The 17,362-nt window shown below is 36.4% G+C and overlaps 2 protein-coding genes and 1 long non-coding RNA gene across 3 annotated transcripts; 2 read left to right on the top strand and 1 right to left on the bottom strand.

The window, feature by feature from the left end:
* The first annotated feature begins 2,925 nt into the window (after positions 1-2,925).
* On the top strand, positions 2,926-4,829 carry LOC141405071 (uncharacterized). The gene is made up of 3 exons (XM_073989059.1): positions 2,926-3,408; positions 3,465-3,754; positions 3,824-4,829. Exons 2-3 carry the CDS (start codon positions 3,618-3,620, stop codon positions 4,236-4,238), a joined length of 552 nt encoding a protein of 183 aa, XP_073845160.1. The 5' UTR covers positions 2,926-3,408; positions 3,465-3,617; the 3' UTR covers positions 4,239-4,829.
* A 278-nt stretch (positions 4,830-5,107) lies between these two features.
* LOC141405068 (uncharacterized) lies at positions 5,108-14,616 on the top strand. Its single transcript, XM_073989056.1, has 2 exons — positions 5,108-5,123; positions 13,486-14,616. The coding sequence occupies exon 2, from the start codon at positions 13,577-13,579 to the stop codon at positions 14,252-14,254; it is 678 nt and encodes a 225-aa protein (XP_073845157.1). The 5' UTR covers positions 5,108-5,123; positions 13,486-13,576; the 3' UTR covers positions 14,255-14,616.
* A 1,941-nt stretch (positions 14,617-16,557) lies between these two features.
* On the bottom strand, positions 16,558-17,362 carry LOC141405072 (uncharacterized). The gene is made up of 2 exons (XR_012413132.1): positions 17,205-17,362; positions 16,558-17,034 (listed from the first exon to the last, which is right to left on the bottom strand). It is a non-coding gene; the product is annotated as an uncharacterized lncRNA (long non-coding RNA).

Raw genomic sequence — 17,362 nt, forward strand, 5'->3', positions numbered from 1 at the left:
CAAACAAAACGACAAACATGGACAACGAAAATGAATTTTTAAAGGAATTTTTATGTTGCTACGAAATGCAAAGATGTCCCTCTGGGACATAACCAGTCCAGAATATATGATGCGCGACATTAAAACAAAAGCATATGGAGAACTACTAAATGTTATGAAGAAATACAAGGATTGTTCTATTGACGACGTCAAGAAGAAAATAAACGTAATCCGCTCATCGTACAGAAGGGAATTGAAAACAAGTAAGAAAAGCGTTAAGTTCGGTCGGGCCGAACTTTTTATACCCTCCACCACAAATTTCAGCCATTTCGGTGGATTAATGTGGCCACAACCTTCAAAATACCGAAATTCGGAAGGTACCGTTCTATGGGGGCTATATGATGGCGTGGACCTATACCTACAAATTTCTGGGGGAAAGTTTAATACGGCTAAAGAAGACTAAATACCAAATTTCAGCCATATCGGTGTGATAATGAGGCTAAAACGTTCAAAATATCGAAAATCGGGAGATATTGTATTATGGGGGCTATATCAACACGTGGACCTATATAAACATTTTATGGTAGAAATGTTTCTTAGCCTCTGGAAACACAAAATACAAAGTTACAACCGATTCTTTGGTCAAATGGGTCTAATACATTCAAAATCTATTAAAATGACGCGTACTTTATAAGGGGTCTTATATGGGGGCTATAACAAAACGTGGACCTATATAACTCAACTTTGGTAGGAATGTTTTCTGGCCTCTGGAGACACAAAATACCAAATTACAACCAATTCTGTTGTCAAATGAGTCTAATACATTCAAAATATATTAAAATGACGCGTACTTTATATGGGGCCTTATATGGGGGCTATACCAAAACGTGGACCTATATAACCCAACTTTGGTAGGAATATTTTTTGGCCTCTGGAGACACAAAGTACCAAATTACAACCAATTCGGTGGTAAAATGGGCCAAATACCTTAAAAATTCCTTAAAACGACGACGCGTCACGCGTCATTTTGTATGGGGGCTATACGAAAGCGTGGACCTACATAGCCCGCTTTCAATACCAAAAGTCCTACGTAAATATAACATATTTTCCCAAAATTTCATCAACCTACGTCAATCCGTTCGGACGCTAGAGTGATTTCCACAGACGGACAGACGGACAGACGGACGGACATGGCTATATCGATGTAGAATTGCACGCTGATCAATAATATATATACTTTGTGGGGTCTACAATGATTATTTCGAGTAGTTACAAACGTAGTGACAAACTTAATATACCCCCATCCTATGGTGGAGGGTATAAAAATAAAGCAATCTAAATCTTCTGGAGGTGGAGTGGACAGCGTTTGGCTCAGAATCTCGTATTTCTTTTAAAATATTCACATGTGAATATTGTTTTCGTGAGGCTATCCCATTTCCTTTTTCTTGTTACTTTATTTTCTTCCTCTAAAAGCGAAATGATCAAAAATGCACATCCAATCTTTTTGTCATCCATATTTATTAATAAAAGTTGTTATTTTTATGATTTTATAGCTATGTGAACACAGTAATTTTTCAACTTGACTGTTGGTTTGTCATCCAACTTGAATGACTGTTTGGCCGCCGCTACGAACAGCACAACAAAACTGAAGCAATCGATATTTGACCAAAAGCTGTCAGTCAAAACTGATCGTCTGAACCCCACTTTACATCAAATCATGGCAAACGTCAAATTTGCTCACAATAATGCATTACTATGTGTGTTCGTTTACTCAAAATTTGTACAAATTGTTACTGGATGTTGTTCGTTTACTCTACAGTACAATGCAAAAGAGCTTGGTCGATTGCAAGAAGTTACTGCATTTGTACAAATTTGTACAAATTATTGAGTAAACGAACACACCTACTGTGAATTGCTTGTTTACATTTTGTATGTGATTTTATTCACAATAACCCATCATGGCACAATAAAACAGGTATAACGGCAAAAAACAGCTGATCTTCATACCAGTTGTCAAAATGCATTACTGTGAATAAAATCACATACAAAATGTAAACAAGCAATTGACACTAATGTATTATTGTGAACAAATTTGTCGTTTTGCATGATTTGATGTAACACCTTCTACCACTTTAAGCTTTGTTCCAGAACTAAAAAGTTTTTACAACTTTTACACATTTTACCCGAAAAACCGTTCCCGTACACAAAAAACTTGCAAAATGTTCACTTTCCTTTAAACAAAAATGGCGCTGAATAGCGCTCTCTTTAAAAACTTTTTACTCGACAAATTTGAGCGTGTAAGAGGTAATTTACACGAGGAAACAATGTTTCCTTGTTTCCTCTAAAACGTGTGTTCCGTTTTGATTCTCATTCGCAAAATTGGTCAGTGTTGGGAACAAATGTATATATGATTGTACAAAAACGTACAAAAGGCACTTTTGGATGGATATGTGCAAGAAATAAATAATAATTTCATAATAATTTATTTATTTTGTGTTGTAAAAAAATGTTTCTTGTAATTGTTATAGTAAGGTATTTCACTACTTCATGAATTGATACCCATTTTTTAACAATTTACGACAGGTAATACAGGTATTTTTTACCCTCATGTGTCATACTTTTTACGGAATTGTTCATGAATGGTTATTTATATTATTAACCCTTTCTTTTTACCTGTTTTTGTAGTTTTCCAAAGAATTGTTTTTTGAATATTCATGTACAATAGGTAGACAATCATTTTTGGTAACTTTATGTAAAAACGTACGTCTACCGTTCAAAAGGTACGCTTGTTAAACAGCGCAACCCTGAAAATGCAATTACGAATGCGAATCAAAACGGAACACACGTTTTAGAGGAAACATTGTTTCCTCGTGTAAATTACCTCTAAAAAATAGTAACATGGTTGCCGGCGTCTGATTGGCTGATACGCCGACTTTGACATTTGTTCCAGTTTTTTACGTATTTCTCATATTTCTGTTCCCGAACTATTTCAAAACAATTTAGTGTGAGAAAGCATTTTTTACATTTCTCTCTTTTACGAGTTTTACTATTAAAAAGTACGGGAACGAAGCTTTATTGTACCATCGCGTCAAACTCCTTCGCAAACGCTAAATCTTGACGCCATAATTGTGTTTTGACAACAGGAAGAAGAAGATAATAGTAGACGCCGCGACACATTTTGGACCGCCTTTCATTGAGGTGTGTTCAACGTTTTTGTGCCAAAAATTGAAGGGACGCAGAAAATTTAGAGAAACTTATTTATTTCCAAACTAAGACTGAAGTGAAATTAAGTAATCCCCCAGAAGATTGGATTTCAACAGTCAGATTTGGACCGAAATCAAACCAATATTTAATAGCCTCCTTCGATTCTATGATGTGAATGTTATTAAATTCGTGCAGGATGCTCCGGTCTTGGATGCCACCTTTATGGTAAGTAACAATTTCAATAACATATTCCACTTGTATGAATTATGGCTTTGTTTTAGTGAGTGGGGACAGTTTACTCTTGTGAATTTCCATTTACGGATTATGTTTCTAATGCTGGTCATTAAATTCTTTGGTTGAGGAGAAGCTGGAGAGTCCCAGCGTTTCTTGTCTGCAGGAGATATCCTTTAAGACAGACCCTAAAAACACTGACTATGAAATTGAAGCCGGAGCCACTAGAAAATGCCGAGAGGAGGAAGAATTGCGTGAACCGCACACAGCATTTAAATCGCCGTCAGGAGACTGTGGAAGGAAACCGAGAGAGAACGTCTGGAGCGTCAGAATATGTGAAGTATGTTAGTTTTCAGCTTGTAAGAAAATAAACTATTAATTACGTTCCGTTCTACTATTCTCATTTTAGATCCATTAATTTTAAAAATAAAACCACAGATCCCACCAAAAAGAAAATCGTTGCTGAAGAAATAATAGAGGAAATAAAAGACGATGAACCCACACCTTCAAAAGTCCAAAAAACTAGTGAATTTGCTATTACTTTCAAGAAACCGGTGGGGAGTAGTAATACATCAAATTCCAGTAAAGTTGCTTTGAGTAGTATTGTAAAACGGAAACAACCTTTAGTTGTGGTAAAACCGAAAACTTCCACCACTAATGAAACCCAAACCCAAATAGAGAATATAGGCCAGAAAGCAAGAGTTCATCTGCTATCCAAACAGAAGAAGGCAGCAGTAACAAGAAATCAGCAACAGGTGGTAGTGGTTTATAGCTGTTATCGGCCTATTCAGACAGTTCAGAATACTCAAATTGACCTTTTATAGACAAATCTAATTTTTTACATTTCAATAAAATAAAAATCCACAAAGGGCTTAGTCCAATTTTCTTTATTGTCAACTTTATTATTTTTTAACATATTTTAGTTAGTAATTCAAAAGCACCTGTACCATTTCGTACTGGAAGACCAACGGATCAAATGTGAGTCCGGTTATAACCTTTAAAAATTTTCCGCTGAACATTTTAGGCCATTTCAAAAATGGTGGACAAATTTGAATAATTTGCCATTCACCATAAAATGAAATTTAATGAATTGTGAATTATGTAGTTATAGTTTTAAGTACATTGAATTATCACCCTAGCGTTAAGTATATGAATTATTATATTTAGCACTGAACTATTGTTATTGAATAAGTATCCTAATTCTACGCGGTTACTTTCGTCATTTCCCTATTTTGAATTGTTAAAACTTAACGAAGTAACCTAGGCTAAGCTTTAACCTTTTAGAAATTGCACACTTACTTTTACTTTCAAATCAACAAGCAAACGGTGAGCATCCTCTTCTCTACTCTCTTTTATTTGTCTCTTCTCTTTTTCCCAATAAAACAGAAACCTACGTTTTATAACGTTTTTCGAAATCTTTTCTTTTTATTTCATGCTATAAACATCATCATTAAAACAATATTATCTCCCTTTGGTTGAGAAATAATATTGTCACAACAACTACAATAATACAGTCCACTTAAAGGTTTTGGATTCCTCTTGGTTGTCTTTCCCTATCCTGGTTTGGAATCCCCCTCTCCACTCAGTCATTTTTATTCATGGTCCTCCGTAACCGTTCACAAAGAAGCAGTGATCTTTTGTTATAAACAGCAACAACTATGAGGTAACTTCATCATACTTCTCGTACATACATTTATACCTGCGGTTCGGTAAGTGATACAACTTTTTTATTATTCTCCCCATAAGTGAAGTGATAGCCAAGCACAAAACATAGTGAAAAAAATCAGTGAAAAAAAAATATACATATATATGTACATACATCCCAAACGAGCGAAAATCAAATTAACGAAAAGAATTGCAATATTTTACAAGAATATATATGTACATACATACATACCTGCGTGTTCAAGTGACTTGTGTTTGGCTAAGCATAAAAAAATAACATATTAAACTAACAACAACAAGCCATATATCAGAAAAATATTACAGTGAGTGCAAAAAGAAAGTGTTAAACTTTGAAAATTAAAGCTGCAAATTGGTGGAAGTTGTGTAACAGTGTTTGTGTGTGAGTGGTAAAAAAGCTGTCCGTCCGCATAAAAGTGACGTAATATAGTTAAAGAATATATATCGTGCCATTATTGTCTGTCTGCAAAGTAGCGGTGCCTATGTACAAAAGAGGTCAGCGAACCCGACACTTTAAATAAGTGCAAAAGAAGAAGAAGAACGGCGTTCCAAAAGTACATAAAGAAGAAAGTGGGAAATCGAAAACTGCAATAAATAATAAATATATTTACAGTTATTTACACGATACATAGATGCACATAAATAAATACACATATTTTACACAATATATGCGAAACAACACACACATACACACACGTACACACATAAAATTCTAAATTTTTTTAACAATTTCCATTTACCATTTAAAAATAAAACGTTATTTGCACCCAATAATTACACTCATTTCACATTAAATCACCTTATACATTCTTTTCGAACTCACTGTACTAATACAACATATACGGTCTTTTGACGCTCACTATACAACATAACAAAAAGAAAATATAAAACGAAAGAGAGATAACAAGAAATATCAACAACAAAATTCATCATTACCCATCAAACACACTGCATATACCCATCATATATACACACAAGCATACATATCTACATTAATAGCGACAAACAGCTAAAGCAACAGCTGGATATTCTAACTACGTTGAGAGGCGCCAATCCAGCGCTGTAGTTAGAATAGAGAAACACAAAAAATAAGAGAAAACTAATTTCTCGTTGAATAAGGGGAAATAACCCACACAACCAAAATTAAAATTTTTAAAACATTTCATGATTTTTTCAACGCATATATTTTAACTAATAATACTCAACTAACCCGCATGTGTAGTATAGTACATACATTCATATATACATAAATATTTTTGATTCTTATCTGGGTTGCCATAAAATACAAAAAACATCTCGTTTTTTGTGGTAAGTGAAAACAAATATTTTCAAACATTTAAAAATTTATGTCTGTGCGAAAAAGTGGTTAGTAAATTCGTTGGCGAATTTGCTACCCTTTTTTGATAAATTCTTGCGAAAATTACGACATTTTGGTCGAATTTTTAAATATTGTAACTTTTTTATGGGATTTTGATCCGAAAATTTTTTCTACAATTCCGATTACACGAATTGAGCAAGCTATTTGTTATCAAGCTTTAACCCATAGCTTATAACATTAGAGTTGCCAGTTGTTCTGTTCACTCATTTTTGGTCGAATTTATTAAAAATTTTTGGTCGAACTTTTTTATTGAATTTTTGATTCAGCTCCACGTCAAACATTTATTATAAGTGGAAAGCAACAAATCGTACTACGTGCGATAGAGTTGCCACTGTTCTTTATCATCCCAATTTGTTCTACTATTTTTTTGGTCGGCTTACTTTATTGACTTTTTGAGTCAAAACATTTTCAAATCCAAAATTTTCGGGAAAATTTATTAAGATTTGAGAAACTCACTCATAATATTTGGGAAAAGTTGCCAGTTTTATCTGAACTTATTTTGGTCGATTTTGAATATTTGGTCATTTGATTATTTTTGGTCAAATTTTTTTTAATAAGGCTCTAGTTGGCGGGAAATTTTATTACAATCTGATTGTGTTACCCCGAAAAGAGTTGCCAATTCGTCGGATTGTCTCAATTTGGACGTTTAACTAGTTTCTCGAATTTGGTCATTTTTTTAAATAATTATTTTCTGTTGATAATCTGAATGATCCCTTCATCATTCTGATATTTTTTGTTAAATTTTGGTAAAGTTGTTCAGAATTGTCAGAGTTTAAAAAGTTATTTGAACATTTTTGGAAATTGTGCCTTTGACTATTTTTTGGTCGAATTTTTTGGTATTAATAATTCACTAATTTCTATAGCAATCGCCATTGTTTTTTTCTAATTTTTGAGCTGAGATACCCAAGCAAGTCGCACATTGCAAAAATTGGTCGAATTTGTTATTTTTCGGTTTTGACTCATTTTTAATTTGGTCGTGTATATGCATATTTGAAGCAAGTTTTCCGCATTTTTCTTCAATAGATTGGTTTTCCTGCAACTTAGAATTCATTTATTGTGCAAAATTTCGCTCCAAGTTCACAAAAATAACAATTTGGTCGATTTAGCTATTTGGTCGGATTTACAATTTTTCCATTAAATACAAAGTTGCTCGGATTTTTAATTTGGGAGAATATTTTTTGAGTATTTAAAGTCGTCTTATTAGAAGGTTAGCTAATTTCAACAAAGTTGCTTTGGATAATTGTCCCCGCTCTTTTCATTCTTAAAGGTTATATAGTCACCCTTTAAAACTATTGCTTTGGTTTCGTAGTCACCCCTTAAAACTACTACTCTTTCTATTAGCAACTCCCCCTTTTCTTTTGTTCGAAAAAAGCTTAATTTGTTGATTTTAGCACTCTATTCAAAATGAGTTTAAACGCTTCTACATCCGAAGGCTCAAATAGCCAAATTTCAGACGGCGCTCGCCCTTCAGTCAGTTCCGCACACACATGTCCAGAGCAAAGTAAGTTCTTGTTTGAATGTGACCTTCTGCTCAATTTTTGTACTCAATTCGAGGCTAGTGACATTACTGATCAAACTGATACCGTTTTAGAGGTTAAATTGGAGGATTTAGAAAAACGATGGCAACGTGTTCAAAATGCCTATGAGAATTTAATACTTTCCCCAAAAGCGGCTGGTATCAAAGATTTCAAAGAGAATGCTATGGTAAATTTAAATGCAACCACCGAGGCCTACTATACTGCTAGATCACAGATTTTAGATATACTTAGGATATCAGGTGCAAATAATGTAAAAGCAAGGCAGAGTATTGTCCCTCCTCATTTTTCGCAAGCTATAAATCAAGCCCCCGTTACAAAGTCAAGCGTCTGTATCAAAGTGCCACCTTGCGATACTGAGGTATTTAAAGGAGGGTACGAAGAATGGCCGTCTTTCCGTGATATGTTCACGGCGGTCTACGCGGATCATCCCGAATTGTCTCAGGCTCAAAAACTGTATCATCTTAGGAATAAAACCAGAGGTCCTGCCGGTGCGATAGTCAAAAGATATCCGTTGTGTGACGATAATTTCAAATTGGCATGGGATGCTCTGAAGGCTAGGTATGAAAATAGGCGTGTTTTGGTCGACAATCAGCTTAAAATCCTATTTAATATCCCAGTTGCCACAAATGAAAGTAGCGAATCACTTCAGAAAATACATTCTACCGTTTCCGATTGCCTCAGTACTTTGAAAACTCTCAATGTTAATGTTGAAAGTTGGGACCCCATATTGATTCACCTTATTTCTACAAAATTGCCAGACGAAACCCTATCTCATTGGGAGCAATCTCTGAAGTCCCACAGAGAGTTGCCAACTTGGGCTCAATTAGATGAGTTCCTTGTAAATCGATTTGAAGTAGTTGAGAGAATTTCTAGCATTCGTACCACCAAACAAAATAACTCTGCCCCTTCTCAGAATTGTAATAGATTCCAAAATCAGCCGTCTCAGAATAGATCAATCACGTTATGTCCACTTTGTAATGGGAATCACGCAATAAGAGAATGTCAAGAGTTTCGACAACTTACCTCCCATCAGCGTTTAAGTTTTGTATTCAAAAATAAACTTTGCTCGAATTGTCTTTCCCCGTCTCACATCAAAATCAACTGCAAAAGTATCAATACTTGCATTATTTGCCACAAATCACATCATAGTCTTCTGCACGTCAACGATTCTTCTTCTCACGAAGATGGTACTGAAAATAAGTACAATCCCAATAAATCGTCTTCTAAATTCTCCCCAAAACAAAATTACTCGTCTCCTCAAGAAAAGCCATCAACGTCAAATAAAAAAGGCTCCAATGTTCAAGCTAATTTCTCTGCCAATAATGACATGATTCTCCTAAGAACGGCTCTAGTGCAAATTGAACATCTTGGGGAACTGTTCACTGTGCGAGCGTTAATTGACTCTGGGTCTCAAAGAACATTTTTATCTGAAAAAATCAGAAATCTTCTCAAAATTCCCACCATTCGAAGCCATTTTGAAATTTCTGGAGTTGGAGGTCAACAACAAGTTTCTGATAAAGAGTGTGAGTTGACTATTGTCTCTAAAAAGTGTGATGTTCGATTCTCTATATCTGCTATTATCCTTCCCAAGGTAACAAAGCCAGTGCCGGCTCTTTCCTTTGAAATTGCACACCCATCTGATCTCAAAGAACTAGATTTGGCAGATCCACACTTTAATAAGTCCTCACAAATAGACCTCATACTTGGTAATGACGCCGACAGATTTATAAATCTTGAAGGCATTAAAAAGAATATTTGTGGCAATACTTCCGCTTATAAAACTATATTCGGTTGGGTTTTAAGTGGACCCATTAAAACCGAAAGTGTTCAACTCTTCTCCACTACAATAATTGAAAAAAATGAACCTCCAATAAGCGAATTGCTAAGGAAGTTTTGGGAACTAGAAGAAGTTCCAAATGTACCAAAAGTCTCCACAGCAGACCAGTTCTGTGAAAAATTTTATAATAAAACCACTTCACGTTCACCTGATGGGCGTTACATTGTTCGGCTTCCTTTTAAGAAGGAATTTGCTGACTCAATTTATCTCGGCTCGTCTCGTCTCATTGCATTGGCACAATATGCTCGAATGGAAAAAACTTTATCTCATGATCTTGACTTACGTACCGAATACAGCTCGGTTTTAAACGAATATGTCGCGTTAGATCATGTAGAAGAATGCTCGTCTCGAGAAGTCTGTATTGATAACAAATACAACTCCTATTATCTTCCTCATCACGCTGTTGTTCGCCCCGAACACAAATCAACGAAAGTACGAATTGTTTTTAATGCATCTCGCAAAACAAAGTCCGGTTATTCGTTAAATGATGTTCTCCATACCGGCCCAACTCTCCAAACAGATTTAACGTCTGTAATTTTAAATTGGAGAAAGTACCCTTATGTCTTTAGTGGAGACATCCAAAAAATGTACAGACAAATACTCGTACATCCTCATGATAGACCCTATCAGCGCATTTTATTCCGTCAAGATGACGAAGGCCACATAAAAGATTACCAACTTAAGACTGTAACGTTTGGTGTGAATTGTGCGCCGTTTTTGGCGATCCGTACACTTTTGCAATTGGCAAAAGATTCCGAAGACCAATATCCTGATGTGGCAAAAATTTTACGGCAAGAAACTTATGTCGACGATATTCTCTCTGGCAGTTTCTCAATTGAAGAAGCTATTCAAAAGCAAAACGATCTTATTAATGTTCTTAAAAGTGCTGGTTTTCCTCTGAAAAAACTTACCGCTAATGACCAAAAAATTTTGGCTAATATTGACACCGAAGATTTATATGATTGCGATTTCCTCCGCTTACATGAATCAAGTTCGACCAAAACATTAGGTATGAAATGGAATGCATTCTCAGATCAGTTCTCATATTCGCTTGGCTCACTTTCGACGAACTCCTCTATGACTAAACGCATGGTTCTATCGGCTGTTGCACAGTTATTCGATCCTGCAGGGTGGATTGCCCCAATTATTATTCGGTCGAAAGTTTTAATGCAACAGTTATGGTTAGAAGGTATTGATTGGGACGATAATTTAAGTCCAGAGTCTCAATCGAAATGGAACAATCTCGTCTCCGATTTCCAAAATATATCATCGATTACTATTCCTAGGTGGATTCAGTATTATCCGACTGATTGTGTGGAAATCCACGGATTTTCAGATGCGTCTCAAGCCGCATATTGCGCATGTGTGTATGTTAGATGCCAGAATAACAAATCTGTAGTGTTCTCCAATTTGCTAGTTGCAAAAAGCAAGGTTGCTCCTCTTCAACCTGTCTGTTTACCAAGACTTGAGCTCAGTGGAGCAGTTCTTCTCGCAAAGTTGGTTAATTATGTGATTTCTACTTTCGATTTTAACTTCACAAGTATAACTTTATGGACAGACTCAACAATTGTTTTAGGTTGGATGTCAAAACCTCCTTGGTCATGGGAAACTTTTGTTGCCAATCGCACGGCTCAGATTCTGGAATTAGTTCCAAATGGTGTGTGGCGTCATGTACCCACGCATGACAATCCAGCCGATCTTGGCACCAGAGGATGTAGACCTCAAGATTTAGTGACAAATCCTTTATGGTTTAATGGTCCCAAATGGCTAACAAACCCCCATTCTGAATGGCCCAAGAAAAATCCAATAGCTATCCCAGATATGGGAAAACGTGCAAACGTACAAGCTATGGTAGCCGTTGAAGAAGATACCGATTTATTGAACCCATTTTCCACTTATCATAGAGCTCTGAGAGTATTCTCATATGTATATCGGTTCTACAACAACTGTTTAAGCAGGAGTAGAAATTCCCCCAAAATTATTTCCCCGCAGTTTTCACACTCTGAAACTTTTTCGGCCAAATATGGACTGATATATTTTTATCAGCGCAAATTTTATGAGCAAGAATGTAAGGATTTGGAAGACGGCAAAGATATTTCACTCAAAAGCCCTTTAAAATCCCTTAATCCGTTTTTAGATCACAACAACATTTTGCGTGTTAATGGTAGATTGGCCAACGCAGATCTTCCCTATAATGAACGACATCCCATGATAGTTTCTGGAAATTCTCGCTTCTCTCGGTTGTATTTATTACATTTACACTTATGTCTGGCTCATGCAGAGTGTAATCAAATGTGCAGGATGGTCCAAAACGAATTTTATATATCTCGTCTCAAACCTAGAGTGAAAAGCATCATTCATAAGTGCAAAACATGCATCATTTTCAAAAAGAGACCTTGTACCCAGATTATGGCCCCATTACCTCCAGAAAGATGCGCTTTGACTCCCCCTTTTCATATAACTGGTATTGATTTTGCAGGCCCCTTTGAAATTAAGAGTTCCACTTTGAGAAATGCTCCCATTCTAAAAGGTTACGTTTGCTTATTTGTGTGTTTTGCAACCAAAGCTATCCACTTAGAGCCATGCACTGAACTCTCATCTGCGGCTTTCGAGGCGTCCTTTGCTCGATTCGTTGGGAGGCGAGGACTACCCTTTCGGATAGTATCTGATAATGGGAAGAATTTCATTGGTGCTAGCAGAAAGTTGCTTAGAGAATTTTCGCATTTTATTAAAGCTGTTCCCAGTGAGATTGCTGGCAAATATTCTACTCACGGGTTTGAATGGCGTTTTATTCCACCACATGCACCTCATATGGGTGGCTTGTGGGAATCAGCTGTAAAAAGCTTTAAGCACCATTTTAAACGGATAGCAGGAGCACACAGATTTACGTTTGAACAATTTGCGACCGTTTTAGCTCGTATCGAAGGTGTTCTCAATTCTCGCCCCATTTCTGCTGTCTCTGAAGATCCTTCTGACATTACCGCCTTAACTCCAGGACATTTTCTTAGAGGTTCCCCAATTATGGCACTACCCGAACCAATATCAGAAAATCTATCTCTTGTAAATAGGTGGATTAAACTAAAAGCTATTCATCAGCAATTCGCAAGAAGATGGAAAGAGGATTACTTAAAATCTCTACATAAACGCTACAAATGGAAAAACTCCACTCCCAATTTAAAACCTGACGATCTAGTTGTCGTAATGGACGATTTACTACCACCGAGCGAATGGCGGTTAGGTAGAATCGTAACAACACATTCTGGTAGTGATAGTCACGTGAGAGTGGCTGAAATTAAAACAGCTTCTGGTATAATTAAAAGACCAATTGTCAAACTTTGCTACTTACCTCTTCTCGATTCAGATACGTAACGTTATAGTGCTCATTTCATATACCACCCTTCTCATCTCTACTCAAACTCGTGTCATTCTCTACTCAAGTTGTCTCATTCTCTAACTCTTCTCACTTGCTACTCTAAAATACTTTTCTCAAGCTCGTCTCATACGTCACTTTGAAGAACGAGTAATATATGCGCTCAATGAATTATCTCGTCTTATACTCGTTTACTACACATGCACATTATCATTTCCATTTCCACCATGCCATTACACTTTACTAACAATGTTTTACATTGTAGGTCTCGTCGCAACTCTAGCACTCGGGAACTGTACCAGTGTGTCATATGTGATAGAAGCCATGCCTTGCGCTTCTGTCCAGAGTTCGTTCTGATGCGAGTGGAAGACCGAAGGAAGGTAGTCCGAGACAATGATTATTGTATGAACTGCCTCGCCCGAAGCCATCAGGTGCGAAGATGCCACTCTAAAGTTGTTTGCAAGAAGTGTGGCAGCCAGCACCACTCAATGCTGCACCCAGAGCCCTCTTCCACTGCCATCGTTCGCCATGAAGACTCCCAAGAGCTGTCACGAGCAACGATACACGAGCGAGTCGTACCGCCCAACTCCCCAAGCCGACACAGAAGGCAAACCCGCTCAGGACATCAACCTAGGCAGCAACATAGACCAAGACAGCGCCAAAATTGTCAACAACAACACCATCGGTCGAAACGCCAGCAACAAAAACGCCACCGTCAGCAACCGAAACGTGAACAAACACAGCGTCAACAATCCCAACCGCAACATCATCCACGCTCAAGCGGCCGCCAGCAAAATTACCGTCACCACAATCCACAGCCCAATCGCCCACAAAACAACCACCAGCAGCGCCCACGTAACAATCGTCAAGCTCACCAGTCTCAATCACGCAACATGCAGCTAAAGGCGCCAAGAAGCAGTGTCCTTATGCCAGATCAGTTGGTGTTATCCCAGGCAATCAAATCGTTGGCTGAAGTCATGTGCGTCGCCTCATCAGTTGCACAAGTGCAAGGCCGGCGCCATGGACAAATTTGAATAATTTGCCATTCACCATAAAATGAAATTTAATGAATTGTGAATTATGTAGTTATAGTTTTAAGTACATTGAATTATCACCCTAGCGTTAAGTATATGAATTATTATATTTAGCACTGAACTATTGTTATTGAATAAGTATCCTAATTCTACGCGGTTACTTTCGTCATTTCCCTATTTTGAATTGTTAAAACTTAACGAAGTAACCTAGGCTAAGCTTTAACCTTTTAGAAATTGCACACTTACTTTTACTTTCAAATCAACAAGCAAACGGTGAGCATCCTCTTCTCTACTCTCTTTTATTTGTCTCTTCTCTTTTTCCCAATAAAACAGAAACCTACGTTTTATAACGTTTTTCGAAATCTTTTCTTTTTATTTCATGCTATAAACATCATCATTAAAACAATATTATCTCCCTTTGGTTGAGAAATAATATTGTCACAACAACTACAATAATACAGTCCACTTAAAGGTTTTGGATTCCTCTTGGTTGTCTTTCCCTATCCTGGTTTGGAATCCCCCTCTCCACTCAGTCATTTTTATTCAAATGGGATGGAGTGAAACAGCTGCCTTTGCCCTACCGCTGATACAAAAGATCCTACATTCAAAATTGAACAAAATTTAATTCGGAAGCGGGCAAAAATCGACAACACAACAATCCACTCGGCAAGCAAACATGCTATGGAAGAACATCCCAGTGATTCAGATTCTGAAACTTCTAGCGACGATGATGAAGATGTTGGAATGGCAGTAAAATTTGATGTCCAAAAGTTAAATGTCAAATTATCAAAGAAAATTCCTTCGTTCGTTTATGTACAAATAAAATTCAAAGAAACCAAATGTTTTTAATTTTACTTACCATAAATGCTAAAAGTCGTAACATAAGACTCCAAATAATTGTAAACTTCCACTCTGTGAGATTACGCCTAGGTGAACCCACATAAGCCAAGCCTAAAATTCCACCTTCGAATTTCAAATCCGTAAATAGAAACAAAAATCTTTATATGCAGACATTTTAAAACAGATATTTTATTTTCATTTAAAAAAATATCCAATAAAATGCACTGAAATCTCCAAACTTACCTCCAATAGATGTCGAACATGTGTCGGTTCTGAATGTTGACAAATCCCATGCCATTGAAACCTTCCTGGGGCCTAATTACGTGATTCGACATCGAGTTGTTTCGACCCGAGTACTCAAAGTTGGGATGACAACATTCGTTATCGAGTAAAATTATCGAGAAATTGAGCATAAATTTGCGAGTAATTTCTCGTAGCCAAATGGCCTATCGTAAACAAACAAAATGAAAGATTTCTTATTGTATTTGTGTTTAAAATGTAAAAAATTGTTGTTTATTGACGGTTTATAGAGGAAAAATGATATTAGTAAATAATTGTGAGCATTTTTTACACAAAATAAGAGAAATTGGGAAAAGTCCTTTTCAGTCGTTTTAAGAAATTGTGATAAAATTATAATTAAAATAAATACATATGCATGCTATCATTAACCAAAAATTAGTGTTTGCAGTCGTTAAAATATAAGTTAAAAATAAGCATTTCTGCAAAACAAAAAATTATTTAATATTAATAGGCTTTATTTTATAGGTGTACAATTTTTAATAAAGTGCATTTTAAATAGTTCATCCCCCGTTGTTTACCAAAGGAAATACTCTCTCAGAGAGGCTAATGCAAAACACCCACCAAATTCTCTCATTTATTTTGAGAGAGAATTATTAAGGTAGATGTATTAGCAATCTGTAACAAGAATGACAAAACAATTTTGCAAACATTAATAATTTTCATATTTTCTTAGCACAACTTCATTCCGAAATTATTATTCAATGTATTGTTCAAAAAATTCCACAAATATTTACATTTTTTCATTCATAATTTTGTTTTTTAGTTTTTGATTTGAAATAAACACATTTTTTGACGTCTACCTTCATAACTTTCCCCAAAGAACACATAGTTCGATTACCGGTTACTCTCGAAACATTCGATCAGTGATTTCGATCGAGTCTTATCATGCCGTTTTTTTCTCGTGTCGAAAACTTATTAACGAGTAAATTCTCGATCGAATCGAATCACATAATTAGGCCCCTGATCAGAACGATCTTGCCACACAGTGTCATTGTAGATGGACACGGTCAATGAGGCTTATCTATACTAAAGAAACCTACCAAATAATTTATGGTAGTTTTTGTGTTGCCAAAATCTGTAGTCCGCCACCAACTCTTTGTCGGAGTATATTCGTATTGATCTGCCTTCTATCCCTTTTAAAAATGTTGAAATAAATTAAAAACTAATTTTTTATGCCGACTTTTATTAAATATCAATTAACCAAAGTAATTTTCATTTTTAAAAACAAACAAAATATTTCATTTAAATATTATTGAGAAAGAGTGACATTACTGCATTTCTTTATCCTCCTGGTTAGGTTGTTTTTTTTCTGGACCTTCTGGTGGGAGGTTAGTGTTGGTTGCGGGCAAGGGCTCGGTCCCGGACCCTTGTATTGGTTGGAGGTTAGGGTTGTTGGCGGCGGACCCTTGTATTGTGGCGTTATTTGCTGGGCGTCTACCGCCTGTGTTTACAATGCCTCCAAATGCGCCTCTGCCTCCAATTTGGCGTTGTAAGTGGAGTTCGCCAGTGTGGGAGTTATAGGTGGCGAATATTCTTGCGTCCAACGCCGCTGCACGTCGGGCTCGCCGTGCCCGCAACCGACGGTTTTTTCCTTCGCGTATTGTTTCCTCCTTGGAGGGTTCATTCGGTTTCTGGGGTTCCTGTAGAAGAGAAAATTGAGAAAATTATTAAAAAGCATATCTTTTCTGGCGGCCTAAACTTAACATAAAAATGTGAGAAGCGACATTTTTCTCACATTTTTATATTAAGTTTATGCCCTTAAAATAAATTGTTTTCCAGATGGAAAACAATTTAAAAAAGTAATACTTACCACGTGCCGGAATGCGGAATGTGCGAAAGGAAGTGAGAAGTGGAGGCGTCGATAAAAATTATCTTCATCGATGATCGGTGATATCGGGAAGTGCAGGTATTGAGACAATGAAAATTTCCTGCTCAAGAAAGTTTGCAAGAGGTCTGTTCCAGAACTGC

This window comes from Musca autumnalis, unplaced genomic scaffold (assembly GCF_047663935.1).
Source record: "Musca autumnalis isolate F117 unplaced genomic scaffold, ASM4766393v1 scaffold_5, whole genome shotgun sequence".
Classification (NCBI taxonomy): domain Eukaryota; kingdom Metazoa; phylum Arthropoda; class Insecta; order Diptera; family Muscidae; genus Musca; species Musca autumnalis.